General features: G+C 42.6%; 1 protein-coding gene across 3 annotated transcripts in view; it reads left to right on the top strand.

Moving 5' to 3' along the window:
• The window catches only part of scube1 (signal peptide, CUB domain, EGF-like 1), a 135,767-nt gene that overhangs the window by 36,626 nt on the left and 75,087 nt on the right, over positions 1–24,054 (top strand). For all 3 annotated transcript variants that reach the window (XM_030046179.1, XM_030046180.1, XM_030046178.1), the window contains exon 4: positions 4,945–5,079. In XM_030046179.1, coding sequence (XP_029902039.1) covers positions 4,945–5,079 — 135 coding nt within the window. The remainder of the gene's footprint in view (positions 1–4,944; positions 5,080–24,054) is intronic.

The following is a 24,054-nucleotide window of genomic DNA, read 5'->3' as shown; positions in this document are numbered from 1 at the left end:
AGAGAGAGGAAAATGTAGAGCAGAAAATATCAGGGAGGGGAGAACATCTTGAGAAAGTAACGGTCATTTTTTTGCCGCGTGTTCTCCAGCGGACAGTAGATCTGTGTGACCGGCTGGCACGATGAGCAGTGGAGGACGAGGCCGATGAAAAAGTGTCCAACACTGGAAATGGAGCACTGATTTAAAAAAAGACACACATACACAGTCTTTTCTTACATTCAACAAACACATATTAAAAGCTTTATCAAAGATACAAAATAAAAGCACGGAAATGTGATGCCTAAAAACCCTCAAGGAGCTTGAAAAGTAGCAGTGAGGTAGATACATTTTGTATGTATATTCAATAACTGCAATAATTTAACCCTATAAAGCCTGAACTATGAAAGAATTGGCAGAAAATTCCAATTTTTTGAAACTGAACCCTTTATTTAGTCCTATAACAAAATATATGTAAAAAAAGAAAAATCAAAAAATATGTTATTACACGACCTTTCTGGTGTATGATAATATGATATGTACTTGAAGTGCCAATGGTATGGTCCAGGGTGAACAGGGGAAGTGTTCAAAGGTATACAACAGTATTTTGGTCAAGTATTGATTAAACTGAAAACGAAAAACGGAACTGAAAATGTGTATCATATATGATACAAATGGCTTTATAGGGTTAAAATAAAGTGAAAGAAATAGAAAAAAATGAAAACATATAGCATAGCACTTTAACACCAATGCATCCCATAAATACCCATCTATCACACAAGTAAAAAAAAAAAAAAGAAAGAAAAAAGTAGGAAAAAATATGGAACAAAGGTAAAAAAAAAACCAAAAAAAAAAACAGGCTGTATTCATGATAGGACTTTGGACATGGACTTGTTCAAGGCACTTTAAATAGGCAGTCCATATGGATGATACTGATCGGTTAAGAGAAGTGATTTCCGGGCTCTTCTCCCAGTGAGGTTAACATGACAGTAAAGTATTCTCTCTCTCTCTCTCTCTCTCTCTCTCCACACGCCTGTTAACAAGGCTCTTAAAGGCCCCGTCCCCTCCGCACGGCGTTTAACGAGCCCGCCGCCACCGCCCTCTGAAAGCCGAGAAATGTGTCGCCAGGTAAAGCCTGAAAAGAAAAACCCACTGTGTGACTCCTGGGGGGGATTCAGTCCGGAGCTCAGAGGACCCAGGAAGCGATGAGAGGCAGAAAACGAGAGCTCGCGTTACAACAGAAAACTGTTTTTTTTTTTTTTTTTAAACTCAGGATCCACGTCGTGGTTAAGCAGGCCGGGCGGACGCTTGGCACGGAAAGTCAGAAAGTGAAACAGACTCCAATCACGTCTCTCCTGATAATTTCACACGAGTCAGGGCCGCGGCGATGATATCAAACAAGAATCTGGATGTAATAGAGCGGTGTAAACTCATCGGCTACACAAATGTGAACAGATCCCGTCAGCAGCCAATGAAATGTGATAGGGCAAACAAAATATAAACACGGGGAAAACGGCAAACAGAGGGGAGCGATCCGCAGATGTCCCCTGACAGCAGAAACACAAGAGGAGTTGACGGAAAGCCCTCGATCCGCCTTCCAACCACGACTTTTTTGCAAAGACCCTGAAGTGAAAGCAGAGCACACGTGTTGGCTGGGACGTGGGGCGTGTAAATGCAGAGCTGAGCCGCTCAAGATGCACTTTTTCAGCTCGTCCTGCACCTCACAGGCAGTGCTGGAGGTGGAAATGTGTTTTGGTCTCTTACGGTAGGACATCGGAGCCATGAATTTCAACCGTTTTGCAACCGGCATCTCGAAATTTACCGGGACAGCTTGTGTTTCCCTGTGTGTTCAGTTCAGTTCAGCTGCAAGTGACAAGTCAAATCGTGTTTAATCCCTGATCCCTTGTCTTTTAGGTGCTATAAGCTGTTAAATGATCGTTAAGTCATCATAAAATATACACAAAATCAGCTCCTTCCACACATGCACTGGACATCGCAACTTATTCCGACGTCATCCAAGAAGCACAAATGTTCGCTGTCAGTTCCTCCACACTTTATCCTCCCAGGTCCTTAGTACGAGTGCAAAACGTGAGGCTAAGCAGGCGCAGGGCCGGAGCAGGCACAGCGAGCGAGTGGGTGTGTGTCCTGCCTCCTGCACTCATTTCAGTAAATTTGGAAATACATGCAAAGATTTGAACTTCCCAGATCAGTAACTCATAATTGAAACATCGTTAAAACATGAATAACAACTTTCCCACCGAATTAAGGCAGACAGCCAGGTGAAAAGTGGAACACCGACAACAGATAGCCTACTGATACTTACACAGTGCAGTGTCCCCAAAATCCCAAGTATTTCCTGCAGGTGTGTGTGCATCTGACATCCTGCACAATGTTCTTACACCTTTCTTTTCAAAATCAAAGCATCAAGCATTTTCAAGGTGCATTTTCAAGCTTTTCCAGCATATTACAGTTTCCAGCACCTTACAGCCGTGGTAAATTCTATGTATGCATTAAATCAGATGTTATTGTGCTATAAACAACCAAAAGTGTTTAGAGAGAGAATTTTACAGAAGGCGGACAAATTAAAAGGAAAAAACAACAAAGGTTGTAAAAGTTTCAGATTGAAACTATGAACGCTGAAAAGTGCAATCACAAGTCAACACAGTTGACACAGTTCAAGCACTTTTCGGTAACACTTTACAATAAGAGTACACCAATTAACGTTAGTTAACATTAGTTAATGCCGTAATGGTTAATTAACTGTTAGTTAATGATTATTATGACATTTACTAATATTAATAATATCTACAATAACCCTTAAATAACATATAAATTAATACCTTAGCATGAACAGCATTAGTACATGATTCTTAGACACATTAGTTAACGGTTAGTTAACTGTTACTTCATGTTTATTACCTGTTACTTAATGTTTATTACGGCATTAACTAACGTTAATTGTTGTACTCTTATTGTAAAGTGTTACCCACTTTTTATACTTTGTAAAATACCACATTAAAAAACAACTTCACCCTAAAGTCCGTACCTGGTCCTCAGCTCGTTGTCCTCACTACGGCTGAGAGGGTCGCAGTCCTGATGTTTCCACTCACCTCACAGATCTGATGTTTCCTAATCAGCATGAAAAGCAAAAAGCTGTATTGACTCTGTCTCTCTCAGACACCAATCGTTGGTCAAACCTGGGAGGTCTGACGTGAGAGATAAACTGACCGAGGGGGAAGAGAAAGAGAGACGCATCTCTAGTCTCTAAAGGCTAAAGGCGCCTTGTTTTGTCTCCCAGTAGGAAACAGCTACTCTGTAAATTCACTGATGGAGACGGAGTCAGTTAATTGCTGTAATGTGAGGCTGTCGCTCAAATTCAGAAATCTTTTTTGCGGTGTGTGGGTCTCTATTAGGACAGATATAGGAGGCAGGGGATCAGAACAAAATGAACATGTTCCTTTATGAGTTAGTTTCAGTCGGCAGTGAACTTTTCAGTCTGTTAACTTCAGGATTGCGGCCCTGAACCAGCCGGTGGTGTCCTCCTGGCTAAAAGGTTTTTTTTTTGTTTTTGTCCGTCCCGTGTCCGCAGTGCTGCTGGTTTGATCCCTGCAGCAGGCGGTGTGTTTCCACAGCAAAACCTCTCGAATTCAGTGTTCAAATCTTGTTTTTCCTCAAACAAGGGAACAAATCTGCCAGTGGGACGAAATAGTCCAACTTGTTTCCAGTGCAATTCCACTTACTTATTATTTGTTATTACTGTTATTTATACTAACAAGTACAAATATGTTAAAGCAAGGCAGAATAAGGCAGATGCAGCCACTGGGATCCAGAAAATGACACTTGTTTCAAGAAAATTCAAGAAAATTCAAGAAAATTCTGGAAACGAGTTGATTAGTGTCAGAAACAAGTGGGATCATAACTCTTTCTTTCTTTCTTTCTTTCTTTCTTTCTTTCCTTCTTCATCCTGGTCAGACATGAGGTGACACACACACACACACACACACACACACACGGCTCTGTTTGATCCCTGTTAAAGTCAGTGGAGGGTGTTATATGTTTCCAGCTCACTTCAGCCCCATCAAAATGCCCCATTGGTATTTTACTGAGCTTTCAGCGGCACAGTGGGGCCCCATAAACACACGCGTGCACCAGCGTGCGCACGGAACACTTTCACACTCGCACACACACACACACACACACACACACACACACTCTGGATGTTCACGCTGACAGGATCTGATTTGACCTCCCGCCGTGTCGGGATCAGACGCCTGTTAGAACACCCCGTCTGCCCTGTGTGTGTGTGTGTGTGTGTGTGTGTGTGTGTGTTCTCTGTGAATGTGCATGTGTAGTTGTAGCTCACATGCAGTTCTAAGTGTGCATATCTGTGTCTGTGTGTGTGTGTGTGTGTGTGTACTTGTGTGTTGCATGTGTTAATGTAAGTGTGCACACACCTTTGCACCTCTGAATGTGTGTTTTGCTTGTGCGTATGTTGCTTGTGTGTGTGTGTGTGTTTTGTGTTTTGCTTGTGTTTTTAAGAGTGTGTGTGTGTGTGTGTGTGTGTGTGTGTGTGTTTCTTATATATGTGCAAACCTACTTTACATATGTCTGAGTGTGTGTGTGTGTGTGTGTGTGTGTGTGTGTATCTCTGTGTTGCTTTTGTGTTCACTTGCATCTCTGGCTGTGTGTATCTGTGTGCTGCTTGAGTTTGACTGTGTGTGTGTGTGTGTGTGTGTGTGTGTGTGTGTGTGTGTGTGTGTGTGTGTGTGTGTGTGTCGGCCACATTCCTGCCTCTGGTGTCATCCCCTCTCATCAGGCCTTTCCCAGCATATAAACTCACACAGACACACGTTTGTTTATGAAGCCTAATGGGCCGACCCTCTCTCTCTCTCCCTCTCTCTCCCTCTCTCTCTCTCTCTCTCTCTCTCTCTCTCTCTCTCTCTCTCTCCCTCTCTCTCTCTCTCCCAGATGTGGACGAGTGTCTGGACAACAATGGCGGGTGCCAGCAGGTGTGTGTCAACACCATGGGCAGCTACGAGTGCCAGTGCAAGGAGGGCTTCTTCCTCAGCGACAACCAGCACACCTGCATCCACCGCTCGGATGGTGAGAGAGAGAGAGAGAGAGAGAGAGAGAGAGGGGTGCAGTGAGTTTGCTGCGAGCTCTGTTTATTATTCGCTTAGGAGAGAGAGGCAGAGAGAATATAAAACATTTCATTTCAAAACACACGACTATTTTGGAAAGACAAAAAATGGCCGTTCATTGATAAACAGATCCAGTCCGTCCAGTGGAGGAGCTTTGAGGTTGTTGGACGCCCGTATATGAATACAACGAAAAAGGAGGAATCCCAAGGCCTCCTTATGATTCTTCTTCTCCGTAGCTCAAAACATATGACACCAGCTTTCATTTCAAAAACATCACATGACTACTCATTAGTGTTATACTCATCGCATAACACTTTATTGTTTAAATGTCACTGGTTTGTCAGTAGAGAATAGAATCGGCTGATCGTGGTGTCCACCAACACCAACACAATCATTTCATCAGATTTAACCCTCTACTCTCAGTGCAAATCTGTGCAAAGTCAGTGGAAGCCAGTGAGCGGCGAGGTCGATGAATCCTTGCTGTGGGTGGCAGGGCGCTTCAAACAGGAAGTAAAGCGAGAAATTCGCCTGAAATGAAATCCACTTCCAGCAGGAATCAGTCCATGTGCCTTTTTTTTTTTTTTTTAAGTCAGACAATTAAACTTGTGCAAGTAAAAAAGGTGAATTTTTACCCAACTTAACACAGAGTAAAAGCCATTTTATAATTCAGCAAAAATGGTGTCTCTGCATGTAAACTGATGCTACACCCTCACTGTAACATCTTTGTTTTAGAACATGTAACTTTGCCTAATTTTCGCCTAGCGTCCATTTCTCTGACATTCAAACCCCTTAAGACTTTTAGATATGCACAGTATTGTTTAATAAAGCACTGACACCCATTGACAAAGCATGGCGAGCCAAAACATTGTATTTGGGCCTACATACCCTCTTGTGTGTGTGCGCTCCCTTCCCACTGCCATGCTTTCCTCCAGTGATGGATGAGGCTCTCATCTCCTAAACTCAGAAACAGTGGACGTCCTCCACCTTTGCTTTTATCGCATAGTTTTAGCGTCCCTGTTGGCTCTCACAGCGTTGAATCCTGGGATGTCGACACCAGCATCAGGATAGTGGTGCCGGTTAGCCACATTTCCGTGAGACACAGACTAAAGTCGCAGTGGGTCCGCTGATTTCTAACCAGAGATGCTTGCATGTCAGTTTTTTTGGCCGGGGCGTTCACATGCCACATCGCCACCGAGGGAAGAGAAGGCGCACATCTCCTGCATTTCTCCATCAGCCTATGGCTTAGTGACAATCTGCTTCTTGTTTACACTGGCACGCTCATGCTCTGTGTACCTGAATGGTCATGTGATATGTATTTCCAGGCATGTTAGTATGGAAAGAGATTATTCCTGATACGGCGCTAAAACACTCAATAGTTACTTAATAATGCTGTTTTTAATCAAAGACGCATCACTGACACAATTGGACATGTACTTGGAAATGAAAAGGGTCTCCATGTCGGCTTTGCCCACCTGTCCAGAAATCTCAACCTCAAATCTACATGGGTTCGTGCTAGGGATGTACCCGAACCTGAATACGATATTTGGAAGTACACAAATAATGCTTTGATCCCGAATAGTTTTTCCATCCGAAGTTTCTTCTCATTAGTCGGGAGCTTTTTTTCTAAAGAAAAAAAAAAACGTTTGGATGTGTGTTTTGAGCATAATTTTGAGCCAATTACAAGAGATTAAAACAAAATGTAACAAAAAACATGCTGGTGCGTGTTTTCAGTCAATCACATCCATCTGAGACACTGCCACAGTTTGGTTTTGGTGTTCAGTCCCTCCCCTCATCACAGAGGAGCAGCAGCACAGAACACTAGCAGGCAGCACTGCAGCAACACAAAAAGCATTTTGTCATAGACAATAATGGGAAAAGAAGCGGCTATAAAACGGTGGATACATTTTTTTGAGTGTCACAACCCCCGCGAAACCAGTGCCGCCTGATGCTGGCCGCGGCACCGGTCAGCATCAGGCAGGCCGGCCGCTGCACCGGCCGGTACCTCGCCCACCCGGTCAAGTCTGCTGGATCTGACAGGTGAGCGGTGCACACAGACTGCCATATGTACCTTTCATTATAAATCAACTTTTGTTCATATGCAGCTGCAGCAGCACAACAGACAATGACACAGACAACATGGTTGATTATTGACTGTGCAATGCGGCCATTCGCCGGTAATCGCACGCGGCATCAGGCGAGCCTACCTACTGGTTTACATATGCAAGTACAATACATGTGTATTTGCTTAGACCCCCAATATTAGACGAGGGCGTTTTTTCAGTGTGTTTTCAATGGAAAAAATATCGTCTTATATTCGGATGAATACAGTATTTTATTCCCGTTCTAGTTAGCCGAGAGCTAAACCGGAAGTTAGCCGGCTACCTCGGCGGAAGTCTCTAGTGCGCCCACTTCCGGTTTCTTCCCGAATCCGAATAACGAATCTGAAGTTTTTTTTAAAAGCCCGAATCCAAACCCGAATACAAATAGTGCAGTGGCTGTACACCCCTAGTTCGTGCATCCTGATATTATAGGGGTTACCTGTATATGGGAATTCAAGGACATACACATCAATGCCTCAGCATCAAAACTTGCAGTTTACATTACATTTACATTTACATTTACTGTACGTTTGACTGGAAAAATGCACTTGGCTGTATCTTCACCACTGGTTCACCGCTGCTCAGCTTTATTGTTGCCATGCATGAGACATAAATAAGTTTTCTGTTGCGTGTGACCTGTGAGGGTTTCAGGATCACAGGGGGGACGTGGGAGCAGGTCGGCCGTCAGCACGCCAAGCGGCAGATGGTGGGCGAAACACATGACGCGTGACGCCGATGTCCAGTTTCTTTGCTTTTAACCGTTTAACCCCGCTTCCCCTGGCATCCCCGCCTGTCAGATTTAACGGATGGGCTCGACCACCGGCGGCGAGGGGCGCCGACGGGGGGCGGCGATCCCGAGGTGAGGCGGGGTGGCAGAGGGGACATTCCCCTCCCCGGCCGCCGCGCCTCCTCGCCACCTCCACATTCTTCAGGAAAACGTCGCAGACAGACAGAGACAGAGGCAGACATTCTCCAAGCACAATACTCACATGCAGCTTTTCCTGTGAATGGGGACGGAGTTCAAAGACAGATGAGAGGAGAGTCATCTGTCATCTGCGCGGCGGCACAAGGAGACTCTGTTGAAGATCAAACAGAGGAGGCGGCGGTGGCGATGGCGGCGGCGGCGACGGAATGACCTCTCCTTCACACCCTCCTCGCCTCCTTCCTCCCCCCGGTGTTTCTGCTTCTCTCTCAGACGAGGCCTCGCTCGGCACTTTGGGTTTGCGATGTGTGAACAAATCCATCGTAACAAGTCACTTTACCTCATATTGAAACTTAAAATGTTTTTTTCTGACAGATAATCCCACTTGCCCGCACGTTTTTCTCGGAATAAGCATAAATATGATCAAACAAGGCAGAGTAGGGCACATCAGGATCAAGAAAATGACTCCTGATTCAAGAAAAATTGTGGAAACAAGTTGATGAGTGTTGGAAACAAGTGGGATTATCTCATCCCACTGGCGGATTTTTTCATTTGTTTGAAGGAAAAACAAAAAAAGGGATCTACGGCTCATTTTGACACTTAAAATGTTTTTTTTTTAACAGCCAACGGGATGAGATGGAGATAATCCCACTTGCCCGCACGTTTTTCTCGGAATAAGCATAAATATGATCAAACAAGGCAGAGTAGGGCACATCAGGATCAAGAAAATGACTCTTGATTCAAGAAAAATTGTGGAAACAAGTGGGATTATCTCATCCCACTGGCAGATTTTTCATTTGTTTGAAGGAAAAACAAACAAAAAAAGGGATCTACGGCTCATTTTGAAACTTAAAATGTTTTAATAATCCCACTTGCCCGCACGTTTTTCTCGGAATAAGTATAAATATGATCAAACAAGGAAGAGTAGGGCACATCAGGATCAAGAAAATGACTCCTGATTCAAGAAAAATTGTGGAAACAAGTTGATGAGTGTTGGAAACAAGTGGGATTATCTCATCCCACTGGCGGATTTTTTCATTTGTTTGAAGGAAAAACAAAAAAGGGATCTACGGCTCATTTGAACCATGAGGTTAAATGGATTTCTTAAGATGGAGATTTTTTTTTGCAGTGGCACTGTCAGGATGTTGGAAGGATTTCAGTGCAGACGTTCCCACTCGGAGAAAGAGGTGAAAGACACACAGAAATAGAAGTGTGTTTGCTCTCTGGAAACCCCATAAACCAGCGAACCAGTGAATATCTTTCCCCTTCGCCTCTCTTTTTTCCCCCCTTCTCGCTCCTGTATCTGTCTCAGCGCTCCCTCGCTCTTTCTACTCCCCTTCCCTCCCTCTTTTTTTCAGTGTTAAATATATTTCTTTTCCTCTCACATCAAAGCCGTTTGCTGTGTCAACACGTGTAACTCCTGCCCCTGTCAGGAGGGATGTTCGGGGGGTAAACAGGCAGTAAAGTCGCTTGTGGTATTCCCTCGCCCTGCAGCCGCTGCGCATGCCATCCCGGGCCGAGCCTCCACCCCCCACCCCCCCCCACACACACCCACCCCGCCCAAAGGTCCTCAATCGGACGCTTGTCTCCTCTCTCCTCTCCTGGACAGGAATAGCAGCAGCAGCATCCGGGTGTCCCAGAGGACTCACCGTGCACGTTTATTTCCATCTTCCACCCCCCCACTCCCTCCCTCTGTCGCCCGCTTTTCCCCTTCTTCTTCCATCATCCCTTTCATTCTCTCCTTTTCCACCTCCTCCACCCGCTCGCTTGTCTTTCTCTCTGCTGTCCTTCCCTTCTTTCCTAATTTCTCTACAGTGGTGGAAAAAAGTTTTCGGACACCCCATGCATTTGTGAAATACTGCATTAACAAATCACTCTTTAGGTCTTCAAGTGCAATTTCTTTTAGTACAGTCACAGACAAAATACTAAACAAATCCTAAAAAAGACATTAAAAACTTAAATTCGATTGGTTCCATAAAAATACATAAGAGTATTTTTTTGAGTATTGGGTCATTTTGGTACCAGTGATGAAGGTCGTTCTTTTTATTAAAAGACACAATTTTTGTTGCCAAGCTTGGTGTCTATATAAAGCCAGAACATTTGAAAGTTCTTCAGACACAAAAATGGCTAAAACAAGGAACCTAACGCAGGAAGATAAAGAATTTAGTTTTGTTAGTTTTTCTTGTAAACAATAAACAAAAAAATATAATTTGTATTTGTTTGTATCTGTCTAATGCAGCCACACCTTTTGAAACACAAAAAAGATTTTTCCACAAATATTTCATGATAATATTTGAGATTGTGAGATTGTGTAAAATTTTAAGGGTGTCCGAAAACTTTTTTCCACCACTATATCTCCAAATCCAGCGTCCTCCCTGATTTCCACCTCAGACGTGATTTTAACCTCTCGGCTGCTTTTGCACAGAAGCAGTGAACCAAATCCCCGCCTCTCACACAGCATTATGTGACACACACACACACACACACACACTGAAATGCCGTAAAGTGTGACACACACATCGACACGCCGCAAAATGCTGCAGCGAGTAAGGAGAAAAGAGAGTTTCAGGTCACACACACTATGCACTGAAACACAGCTCATATTCAGACGGATTCAGTCAGTGAATGGTTTCAATTTGTCGACTGACTGAAAATTAATTGGCTATAATCATTTTGAAATTGAATAATTAGTTTAGTTTGTCTGTCAGAAATACCAAATATTTCCAGGTTACGGCTTCACAAAGGCTTGAATGTACTCATTTCATATCAGTGTAGTTTTATTTATTTTATTTATTCATTTTGGGCTGCCAGGCCAGAGTATGTAAGCAAATGTTAAGACCTTATTTTGTCTCTGCGAACTTATCATAATTTTTTAACATTTTATCATCATTAGCTGCAGCCTTACTCTGTGCTGTGGTTTAAAACTTAATGATATCCACACTGAAACCAATTCCTGTGCAGATTGTCACTGAAATGCTGTGTCATGGTACAGCGGTCCCTCGTTCATCGCGGGAGTTACGTTCGAAAAATAACCCTCAATAGGCGAAATCCGCAAAGTAGTCAGCTTTATTTTTTTTACAATTATCATAGATGTTTTAAGGCTGTAAAACCCCTCACTACACACTTTATACACTTTTCTCAGACAGGCATTAACATTTTCTCACTTTTCTCTCTTGTTTAAACACTCTCAAAGTTCAAACCAAAAAAAAAAAGCATGCAAAATTGCACTAAAAAAAATATGCGAAACTGCGAACTGCGTTATAGCGAGGGACAACTGTATTTAAATTCTTTCAAACGGACTGTAAACACGTCCTCTTGCTTGTTCGCATCCCCAAAACCCTTTGACAACAATGTCACGAGCTGCTGCGTGTTCGATTCATGTGACTTTTAACTGCATGTGACCTGGAGACGCACTGCATTTTGTCATTTTGTTGACTATAAACTGCGGGCCTGCAGAGTTTTTCGAGGCCGTAGTGATGATTAAGGACTCCAAATAAACTTGAACTTGAACTTGGACTGGAATAACACCTCCGACCACCTCCTGAGCTGTTTGGATGATCTGATCCTCAGTTCATGTTGGATCCTCTGCGTCTCTCTGATCCCATCACCCGGGGGGCGGAGACGGGGGGGGGACGCGCGCTGATGCCAAGAGCAAAGTGGGTCATACTGTACCTGTGGAGAGGCCGAGGACCGTCAGAGAGATTTGAAGTGTGTCACAGGTGATGATGTGTATCCTGGCAAGTGACGCCCGGTCTGCTGAAGAACTTTAAAAAGAAATATGGAGCGGCTTTGCGCTGTTAATCTCACCTTGACGTGCCGGAGCCACCGTTACCGCGCCGGCGGGGAGTTCTGGGCTCCAACCGGCGTCTCAAATTATAGTCTGATAGATACAAATTGTGTAAAGCTCGGCTTGTGTGTGTGAGAAAGAGAGCGATTTTGTGTTAGATTGTGGCTGCGCATATGGTGAGTGTCAGCTCGCGGCTCATTTCTTTCTCTCTGACACTCGCCTGGGGGATAATAAAGCCTAGCAACAATTGTTTGTTCCATTATGGTGTGTTTCCACTCAGTTGTGCTTCACAGTTTCGTCTGAACCGCGTCCAAGGCAGAACCAAAACTTTGGCCCGCTCGGTCCAATCTCGAGTTGGGAAACAGCTCTTCCAGCAAATGTTCCTGATCTGTCATGATCTAGGAGAGCTATTACCACATGAGTCAGGTATGGCTCATAGGCCCAGTGGTAACATGCATGTATAATTGACGAGCTCGGTCCCATTTTGGGTAATCACGACCCTGAAGTTCATTAGTCAGTTTCTCTAAAACGGAGCGGATCCGGCCTGTAAAAGCGTTCATTTTGTCAGCCAAGGGTTCAGGTTAACTATTATCCTTTAAAAAGCATTAAAACCTGTGTTGATTTTGTGCCATCGATCATTTTACAAGAGTGCGTGTCATTTATTTAAAGTGGTGAAAGTCTCATTTTGGAACGAAGCCCCTCCAGTTGTTCTCGGCTGTTAACGGCATCAGTGTTTCCGTGTGATTTACAGCGGCGGCGCGGAGGTTCACACTGATTTCTGCGCGGTATTAGATATTAAACTGATACCTCGCAGTTGATTCGGGCTCCTGGTCTGCGCATCTGATATATTAATTATGCGTTTTGGACATTATGGCAAGTAGATGTCCCCCCCCCCCCAAACAGAGTGAAAACAATACGCTTGTAAATTCTTCTCTCAGCTCAACTCCAAAATTCCTGGCAAATTTAGAGCTGGCAGTAAAATTGGGAATTTTAAACACCATCTCATGCCGACAGCGTACCTCGCGCTCCAAGCTACACAAGAATTAAGAGCGAGTTCGACCGTAGGAGGCTCAAATATCCCCCCCGCTGTCCAAAAAACACACAGGGATTTAGATACTATCTAGTGTCTTGCCTCGGAGTCATGATTCAAACACTTGGCGCTTTGTGCACACTGTGCAATCCCAAAAGGACACCGGTGTGTGTGTGTTTGTGTATATTTGCGTGTATGTGTGTGTATCACAGAGAGCAGGACAGGTGTGTATGCGCTCGTGCCTATACGTCTGTCGCTGTGTGGCTTCAGAAAGGTGTGAATGGGCCTTGTTGGCAAAAATGCTGTTGGACGTTTGTAAAATGTGTGTGAAGTTAAAAAGGTTGGGGTAAAAAATTTACTTCAATAAGTTATAGATTACTCCTTTACTTCCTTTTTCATTGAGTTGTCCCACTTTTATATGTGAAAGCTTAAACTGAGTACACAAATTTGCAGAGTACTCGACCTCAGTACTTGAGTAAGAGTAAAAATACTACTAGTCAAAATTTACTCTGTCACAAGTAAAAGTAGCTCAGTCGACATGCTACTCAAGTAAGAGTAAAAAAGTACTTGCTTTTAAAGGTACTTAAGTATCCAAGAGTACATGCTTTTAAATTTACTTAAAGTAAAAGTAAAAGTAAATTTCTTATTTTTCACATCAATGAATTACTGTAATTTTTTCAGTTTATAGGACCTTGTAACTCTTGTTTCAGAGAATTAACTCTTTGAAACCACCTGCACTAATGTGCTTGCGTGTAGAACCACAATGTTACACAAAGCCTGCAGAAACACCTACAAAAACAAATAAAATGAATGAGATCATAAGAGGATAGTAATTATCATGTTCATGTTTTATTAAACACCCCCACACACACACGTCAGGCAAGGCATTTTCTACCTCCCCCTCACTGAGGGAAGCAGTGAAGAAACTCCTTTACCGCAGTGGTTTAACCTTTTTTATATCAAGGTCCATTATTTATTCTGCATTTATTGTATTGATATGGCACCATAGGAGATTACAGGCAAACGTTGATAAAAAAATAACAATTCTTTAATTAAGTAATGCAGATGTTTAACAATCATTTAACTCTTAAGTAAATTTAACCAAATGGACCCGTACCGGTCCAACTAACTCTCCATCATTTAGCTTGGGACCATCTGGAACCCCCTCAAAGACCAATGGTGGTCCCCGGACCACTGGTTGAGAAATCACTGCTTTACTTTCTTCTCCTGCTGCCGCCATTGTCGCGCTCTTGTTTTGAGTTGTTGTGAGTCAAAAGGGCGTGGTTACTTTGGCGTTATCCTTATATGGGTAGGGGATGATGTATTTCCGCTTTATTTTATTTATTTTTAATATTTATTTGACAGGGGCGATACATACCACATTGCCACAAAAAAGGGAAAATGTGATGTATATAAGACGTCTAGCTTCAGCTAATTTGCAGTCTTTGTCCCTGGTCAGGCTTTTAGAATACAATGAGATATACTGAATACAGAAAAAAAAATAATAATAATAAATAAATGATACAAATACAGTGAATAATACAATAGATAAATAAACACAATTGCAATTGCATATGTAGATCCCAGTGGAGAACGTGTACTGTGATAGGTTTTCTTCTTTGACAAACACAGCTTGTGTCCAATAGTATTTTAGAAAAAAAAAAAAAAAAAAAAAAAAAACACAGCCGACCTTAAAGTAACGAGTACTTTTCAGCCTTCCTAGAAATTTACTCGAATAAGAGTAAAAATATTTCTCTTGGAAATGTATTTGAGTAAGAGTAAGTAAGTATTAAAGAAATCTAATACTCAAGTAAAGTACAAATCCTTAGGTACAGTACTCAAGTAAATTTACTCCGTTACTGTCCACCACTGATGACAATAGAAAATAGTTTATCTGCTGCTATATTATGATTTAAGTTGGTGCTATTCATATTTTATTTGCCAGTGTGCAAGTTCCCCTAAAATCCCATTAAGAGAAGAAGAGAATGACCTCTAAAAAAAAAAAAAAAAAAAAGTTAAATTCCCACTGTGGTGCAGACAGGGCGAGAGGCACGTCTCCTCCAGCCCTCTCTCACAGTTTGGAAAATCATTAGCTGGCTGGGCCGGGCGCGCCGTGCCGCAGGTATGAGCCCGGGGCCGGGTGGGAAAACGGTGGCTCTGTGTGATTTATGGGCCCGGCCGGCACAGATGAAAACGGCCTGTTGGCGGCTCCTGAGAGGGCTGTATATAAAGAAGACCTAACAGGAGGCAATAGGTGCACAAACACACAGCAGTGAGGCCGCTGATAGAGCGGTAACTGTTGGATAATGTCATAAAAATGTCTCTCCGACGGAATGTAAATTGTAATAAAAGAGCATTTTCACGGAAACAGCCACTTTTGCTGCTCTATATCACCAACTAACACAGCACAATGACTTCATAAGGGACGTAACAGCATGTAATAATAACATTAATAAAGTATCAGCTTGAGTTATTAGATTGTTAGTCAGTATTACAGCATCACTTAATGATATAATAGTAAGATAATAATAATAGTAGTAAATGTTAATATCCCATTAAACTATTATTATATCCCTTACTACAAGACCCTATTTCATGCATTCATTTACAGTCACTCATTCATCAGCCATTTAGGGCATTAATTCATACATTCATTCATTTGTTCAGTCATTGAACAACATTCATCCACTTATTTTCATTCATTCATTGGCTTATCAGGTCATTTATCCATTAATTCATTAATCTAATCATATCTTGATTATATTGCTTCATTCATTCACTCATTCATTCATTCATTCATTCAGTCAGTCAGTCATTGATTGATCATCTGATTCACTCACTCCATCATTCATTCAGCTTGTTTTTTCACAGTAAGCCCATCTGACGTCCTGATCTGTGAATATTCTCCCTGTTTCCAGCCTGCAGGGTGAGGTTGGAAACGTCTGCGGCCGACAGAATAAAATACGATGTCAGGACAGTGTAGGTGTAGTGTGGGTGAGTAAACTTGAGGTCGGATCACAGTTGAGAGCTCTGCTGTGCCTCTGGGACGCCAAACGAACCACAGGGCCTCGCGGAGGCGTCGCCGGCCAAATCTGGTCCGTTCTGACGAGTCATCACGTCTCCGGAAAAGAGCGCCGGGAGCAGCGGGGCTTGGCCGGCGTTTTGCTGAAGTGGAAGTGAAATTATGCGCCCAAGTATGTAAAAATGATCGATACCTGTTAAGGAAAGAGAGAGGGCCGTTAGACGCCGGCACTGGTCTGAAAGAACAAGAGGAGAGAGGTCAAACGAAAGACTTTTAACCCTATAAAGCCTGAACTATGAAAGAACTGGCAGAACATTCCATTTTTTTTTTAAATTGAACCCTTTATTTAGTCCTATAACAAAATATATATATACAGGGGCGCCGCCAGGAATTTTGGGCCCCATGAAAAAATATATATATATGTATTTACTAGTTGATGGTTTAATAATTTTATATTAGTTTTTACCTAATTTTTGGGGCCCCTGTCAGGCAAGGGCCCTTGGAATTGTCCTAACTTTTCCCCCATATATATATAAAAATTCAAAAAAATATGTTATTACACGACCTTTCTGGTGTATGATATATGATATGTACTTGAAGTGCCAATGGTATGGTCCAGGGTGAACTGGGGAAGTGTTCAAAGGTATACAACAGTATTTTGGTCAAGTATTGATTAAACCGAAAACGAAAAAACGGAATTGAAAATGTGTATCATATATGATACAAATGGCTTTATGGGGTTAATTGCAAAGTCATCGGTGAACCCAAAAATTAAAAAAGCCACTCAATTAACAGTGCATGAGAAAACATAATGAGTTACATGTAATTTCTCTCAGAGAGGAAATAACAAACGACCAGGGAGTTTTTCGGGTTGCTATAAACTTGTTTTATGTCATCATCATGATTCATATTTTGTAATCACACCTCGTTAATCTGCCCGCCCTCCTCCTTGTTTTGTTCAGTCCTTTCCGCAAAGTATCATTACTTCAAATAATGATGCGGTGGCACAAATATGTGCACTACATCCCATCTGTTGAGAGAGCTTTTACCCGCCCACCTCTCCATTATGAGGAAGGCAAGGCATTATGGGAGCAGGAGAGGGTGGAAGGGCGGGCGGGGGGGTTGAAGAAAGGGAAAAATAAACACGGAGAGACAAACACGGTCGAGTGGACCAATGGAAGTTGCATGTGTTTATTTGGAGTTGTGTGAGGAGAGGAAGCAGACGGAGGCTGCTGCTGCGGCACACACACACACACACACACACATATGCATGCACACATAGGCTCACATGCACATTTAAACACAGACGCTGAAACACACCGACACACACACACACGCACACACAAGAGCTCGTACTCTTCATGACGGAGGAATTCTCACTTTAAACAAACACAGGCAGGAAATCGGAGGTACAGGGAGCTTTTCAGATGACAGCCCCGGGGCACGTGGGAACTCTAACTACAGGGAGCGCCGTCTACCTGGCTAGTGTCATCATCAATTACAAAACGCCATCCAGAGGCAGAAACACGACACCTGTCGCCCATCGGAGAGCTTCATTTCTCTCCCGAGTGCTGCACAGGCTCACGCGGCCTAATTTGAGAAACCGTGTTTTGTTTTTTTTTGTTTTTTAATCCAAACGGCGCAAAAAAATTCTCCATTTCCATCCGAGCTTCAAGTTGTGACACGTCAGATTAGAAAAGCTGAAGGGAACGGTCAAAATTAATTGAAATGTCGTCAGTGTAAGAAAGAACTTTTTGATCCTCCGTGAGCAAAAAAGAGCGTTTTTTTTTTTTTTTTTTTTTGGTTTAATTTTTTTGGATAAAGAAAGTTTTTTTTGTTTTGATAATCTGTGATGTAACTGGAGGCTCAACTTTGGTGCATAACACTATTAATATTCTTTTTTTTTTTTTTTAATTCTTTTTTGACTTTGAAGAATGCATGACCTATGGCTAACATTACCACACAAACATCAATATCACACTCAGTCTTTTGGTATTGAGGCCGTACTGAAATATAAAATATCCTGCCAACAACAGCTAACTTGAGAAACCGTGTTTTTTTTTTGTTTGTTTTTTTTTATCCAAACGGCGCAAAAATTCTCCATTTCCATCCGAGCTTCAAGTTGTGACACGTCAGATTCGAAAAGCTGAAAGGAACGGTCAAAATTAATTGAAATGTCGTCAGTGTAAGAAAGGACTTTTTGATCCTCCATGAGCAAAAAAGTGTGTTTTTTTGTTTATTTTTTGGATAAAGAAAGTTTCTCTTTTGTTTTGATAATCTGTGATGTAACTGGAGGCTCAACTTCGGTGCATAACACTATTAATATTCTTTTTTTTTTTTTTTAATTCTTTTTTGCCTTTGAAGAATGCATGACCTGTGGCTAACATTACCACACAAACATGAATATCACACTCAGTCTTTTGGTATTGAGGCTGTACTGAAATATAAAATTTCCTGCCAACAACAGCTAACAGGCTTCCCATTTAACTCTGTGTAAAATGTAGCTGTATGTGAAATCCCCCTGACTTTCCCACACTTCCCATGACTAAAATCCTGACTAAAATCATGACCTATAAAAACACAGCACGAGAGTTGACCCAAACCTGACCTTGACCAAAAACACACTTGAAAATGTACATAATCATTCCGATTTATTACAGTAAATACGGTAAAATAAATACCAGGTTTGGTGGATGATGAGTTTTCCGTTTGTTTGGTTGTTTTTTTTTTTTTTTAGTTGAGGCACGACTCGCTCCAACTTTTTCAATTCTCTAACTTGAAATTGCCTGTTTTGAAATTCCAGGACTTTCCAGAAATTCCCTGGGAATCTTGAATTCGTCTCTCAAAAGCATCTCACCTTACAAACTCCATCTTCGTCATCGTCATAGACAGACACATGTACTTTATTGATCCCCAAATTGGGAGATTCCTTGTCAGCTAGGATGCGAGTTGATTTCAAACCAATAAAATCAGGTAAATGTTCAAAAACAAATCTAATCACGTTCGTTGAAAAATGATTGTGACTCCTTCAGTGTTTGCTCTGAGCCTCTCAGGACTGTGAGTGTGATCTCGAATTGGAGTGGCCGCTGTTTGTGTTTTGTATTAACCCCCCCCCCGCCCCCCTCCCCCGCCGCCTCCGTCAAACTCAGCAAACATCCTGGTGTGTGGAGGTGAAATCCTAGTGTGTGTGTGTGTGTGTGTGTGTGTTTGGATTCTTTGCAGCTGTAAGGATTAACTTTAGCAACATCGCGGGGGTCTCGGTCGCCGCGTTCGCCTCCTTCCTCCATTTTTTTTTTTTTTTTGGTGCTTCTTTTGTGCGAGGACGGCGGGCCCTGCCAAGCATATGTCCAAAACCTGTTTGACTGCCGTGAAGCTGAAAGTGTTTTCCTCTGTGCCGCCTGGTTTTGTATAGCGGAGACCTCTGCCTGAACTTCCCCTGAAACAACGATGGTCTGTTACAGGCAGGATCGCCGTGCGTCTCCACACACACACACACACACACACACGCACACACTCACACTGGGTCATCAGAGCATGGCGGAGGTGCTGAAAGTGACTGGGCACAGACTAATGCTTTCCCTTGCAGGCACCCTCTCTTCCTCCATTTTATAAATACTTTGTTTAAATATTATTCCAGCATGTGAAAAGACCTTGAAAGAGAGCTCTAATGACTTTGCTAGGAGTCTCTCTCTCTCTCTCTTTGAGGTAAATATGAGTTGTTATTTACCCCTGAGAGGAAGATGGAAGCCCTCCCTCCTTTGCCATCCTAACGTTTTTTTTTTTTTTTTTTTTAAAGCTCGCTCCGCTGTATTTTTAGGTCGGAGTTTGTCTTTGGCCAGTGGAAATGTTTAATACAAGGGAGCGGGGGCCGACTCGGTGTGTTTCTGCTCGGTAGCAAACACATGCATGGAAGCGAAGGGGAGTGGACTGTGCAGGAATGACACAGCCTACTGTGCCGCGCACACACACACACACACACACACACACGAAGCAAGCAAATGTCCTCCTGTCTCATCTTTTCCCAGCCTTTACAGGAAACCAGCATCTGTTTACATCTCTCTTTCCCTCTCTCTCTCTCTCTCTCTCTCTCACACACACACACACACACACTTTGTAGTCATACCACCGAAAGGTTGTGTGTATCAAACAGCCGCCCCGAAAAGTTTTTCCTCTCGTTAACGTTAGCAGCTGGACTCTGTTAAGTTAACACACTGAACTCTCCTCGCTGGCCGCCTCTCGGGCCTGGATGGAAACGCTGCTGTTGCTCGAGGGCACAAAGGGAGAGGCACCGCTCGTACCTCCGAGGTGCTACGTGCAGAGCGTTTTTTTTTTTCTTTTTTTTTTTTTTTTTAAACATCAATTCAATTCGCTCCAGCTGTCAAATTAGTTGTGATACCTTAGTATAATTACCATAAACAAATGAGACCATTTTGAGACGTGTTTCTCCAAATTAAGACCACATTTCCCCCGTAAACCGCGTGGCCACTTGGATGCTGCTGCTTGTTCCCTCTCCTCCGCTGCTGTCGAACCCGCGCACGCCTTTCTCTCTTCTCTCTCTCTCTCTCTTTTTCTGGCGGAAGAGGATAAATACGTTGGGAAGAGGTTTGTTTTTTCTAGGCTCCACATCTGCAGTTGCCTCTTGAAAGCCCTCGACTCGCAGTGTTGCCCGTTCCCGCGAGAAAAAAATAATAAGCAACCTCGCCTTCAGAAACAAGCCCCGAAACCAGCGGGCGCATTTTGTATTCCACTTTTCCAAAAAACGAGGGAAAGGTGTTTTCTCTGTTTGCGCAGCTGCGGCGCGTTCACAAATAATCCGTATTTTGCCGCACGTGTTGCCACTTGGGTCTAAGCCATGTTCCAAGTTGAGGTTCAAGTGCTAATTTTTTTTTTTTTTTTTGAATATTATTGTGACTTCTAAAACATGGACTATACCTACAGTATTTATGGTTTTAGATGACATTAAGACTAAAGTGAACGTGCCAGCTGCCGCCTCCGCCTCATCAGATTTGACCACGTTTTCGCCACAAAAACTGAATCACACCTTGAAAATGGCGGTCAATATCACAGCTGCCATTTCACACTTTATTTGCAAAGAAATTAATTTAGTTTTGAAAATAATGCAATGTTTTTCATTGAAATGTCTGACAGAGTTCAGTAGTAAACCTGTCAAATCATATTGTAGTTTTGTGAGCCACAATATGACATAACGTACAGTAAATAAGCGTGTTAATGAGAATACGGTATCACCTGATATCAGTCGCAAGCCCCTGCAATGAATATAATCAAAATCGTATAGTGGCAGAGTTTGTAATATCGGCAAATATCGTATCATTGTACAAAAAATCGATATAATATTGTTCTGTGATGACGCTTGTGATTTAGCCCCCTGGTTATGAATGAATGCAGTTTGATTGCAGACTGAACACATACAGACCATGACCACACAGAAGAATACTCTTACAAAAATTAGCTGATTTATCCCTCCTGGCATTATGCAACATGTTGGAAGCAGGTGCATGTGATTTCATTAAAATTACCACTGTGGTGGGTGGTGGTCGTCTCATGACTTACTAATGCATGTACATTCAGGTAAGCTTACTACTGGCAAATCCGCAGTACTACAATAGATATATAATTTTTATTTTATTGTTATTTATTGATACCATTTTTTGTGAGGCAGGTTTTGCGTGAGAATCAGTGGGAGGAGAGAGATATTAAAAAATGAATGAGGATCCTCAAACAAATATTTTAAAACAAGAAACAAATGCAGCCCACAACACTCAAATTTTGCAAGTGACTTCATGAAAAAACAAGCTCAAAGTCACTTATCTTAAACAGACTTGGCAACAGTTTTGACTATTTTTTTTTTTTTTCTTTTTGTGTTGGAAGAACAGCGCCCGGTTGAGGAAAATTTCCAGCCTGGTGGCTCAAAATCTAAAATAGCGAGGCCGGGGGAGGCAGCCAGTCTTCTTGGCGAAGGTGTCATCTGTTTACAGTAATTACACTAATGACTCAAAATCAGTGCAGCAATGAATTATCAGTGTTAAAACGCTGCATATGGCACCTTCAGCAGTCCTTTAGCCGCGATATCAGTGGAGACAGAGCGAAAAAGAGAAAGAAAGTAAAAGAACGGGAGAGAGACAGTGTGTGTGTGTGTGTGTGTGTGTGTGTGTGGTGCTCGTTTCCTCCAGTGTTTGAAGAAGAGATTGGGGCAGGGTTATTAGAATGGCACAGTCCTCAGCTGAAGGACTTCAATGCAGCGAGTCGAAGAAAAGCGCTCATTGAAATTCATGGCTTAGCACCTATAGCCGTGTGGTTTCAGCCGACCGGCGAGAGAGAGACACACACAGCCAGCGTCTGACAGATTTCAATTAAAATGGCATTTACAAGAGCATGGATGGAAGAGGGGAGGGAGGAGGGAGGCGGGAGGAATCAGACTGTGGAGGAAATTCTGTCTGTGGCGAGTCTTTTCTTCCAACTGGACTTTTTTTTTTTTCACAAAACATGCACTCTTGTACGTATCGTAATACTCGTAAAGAACATTTAAACACTCTTCATCAGTACATCCGCTGTAAACTTCCTAATTTGATTCCTCTTTTTTTGTAACTCCTGGGCAAAGATGCAGTTACACATCCACGATAAAGGGAAAATCCACCCTAAAACACTTAAACACCGTTCACAAACAGCCATTGGTTATCTACTTTTTCATCCTGAGCCTATTTTTTTATTGTTTAATTATGTGTTTTTATTATTCCTGCTCCGATTTTGGCAACATGGATCAGTTTTGGTGTCAGTTCTTTAGGCTACGTTTACATGTACACGGGTACTTTTTAAGAACGGAGACATTTTCCTTCGTTTACACGCAAACGGCGAATTCACCTCTGAAAACGATTCTTTCTAAAAACTCCGGCCAAAGTGGAGATTTAGGAAAACTCCTGTTTCGCGTTTGCATGTAAACTGAGAAAAGCGGAGAAGTACAGCATTTCAGGCAGCGGACGTCACATTATGCGCCAAAAGTGCACGCAATGTTTAGATTTGGCTATGGTGATCATAGACATGATATACGTATATTATGTCTATGATGGTGATGATCATGGATGCATTCACAGTAGTAGTCGCATTTCTGTCCATATGTTTGCATTTTCAATTACAGCAGCTTTTTTATATCGAGGAGCAGAGATGAATGAGGGCTCGGAGGTCAATAATTTTGCAAATTCTCCTCCCTCCAACACAAAGAGCCAGTCCTCGTCACCAATTTTGGGTCCGACCTGGGCAGACTGCTGTCTGGTTTGGCTTCTGATTGGCTTGCATGGCTTTCTCCTTCTTCCTACACCGCCGCCCATAGGCTTGGGGTAGTTATGATGGTGCTCGACGGCGTATTTATGTGGGTTGATGTAAACGGAAACTTTTTTGAAAACGGTGCCGTGTGCACGATGTTATTTTGGAAAACGTAGGGAGGGAAATATTCATTTCTCAAAATACCCGACTACGTGTACAGTGGTCCCTCGTTTATCGCGGGGGTTACATTCTAAAAATAACCCGCAATAGGCGAAATACGCGAAGTAGTCAGCTTTATTTTTTACAATTATTCTAGATGTTTTAAGGCTGTAAAACCCCTCACTACACACTTTATACACTTTTCTCAGACAGGCATTAACATTTTCTCACTTTTCTCTCTTGTTTAAACTCTCAAAGTTCAAACCTTCGTCGAAAAATAAGTCCAGTATTATAGAATGAACGCATTCTGTACTGTACAGGAGACACGGCACGGCGGAGATTGATTGACAATGGTCTACAGTCCCTTAGCCAATCAGGACGCAGAACACAATGCACGGGCTCTCCCTTAGCCAATCAGGACGCAGAACACAATGCGCTGTTTTAAAAAAAAAAAAAAAAACATGCAAAATTGCACTAAAAAAATCCGCGAAAGGTGAACCGCGTTATAGCGAGGGACAACTGTAAACGTAGCCTCAGATTCAAAAAGTAAGATGCCTCCTTGATCTCACCTTTTTGCACCGGGGGTGTGTCCTGGGAGGGGTTAAAGCCCGTCATAGCTAAATCTGGCTGTTGATACGGA

The sequence above is a fragment of the Myripristis murdjan genome, chromosome 23 (assembly GCF_902150065.1).
Source record: "Myripristis murdjan chromosome 23, fMyrMur1.1, whole genome shotgun sequence".
Taxonomy (NCBI): Eukaryota; Metazoa; Chordata; class Actinopteri; order Holocentriformes; family Holocentridae; genus Myripristis; species Myripristis murdjan.
Note: the sequence above shows the minus strand (reverse complement) of the source record. Positions and strands in the feature narration are given on the sequence as shown.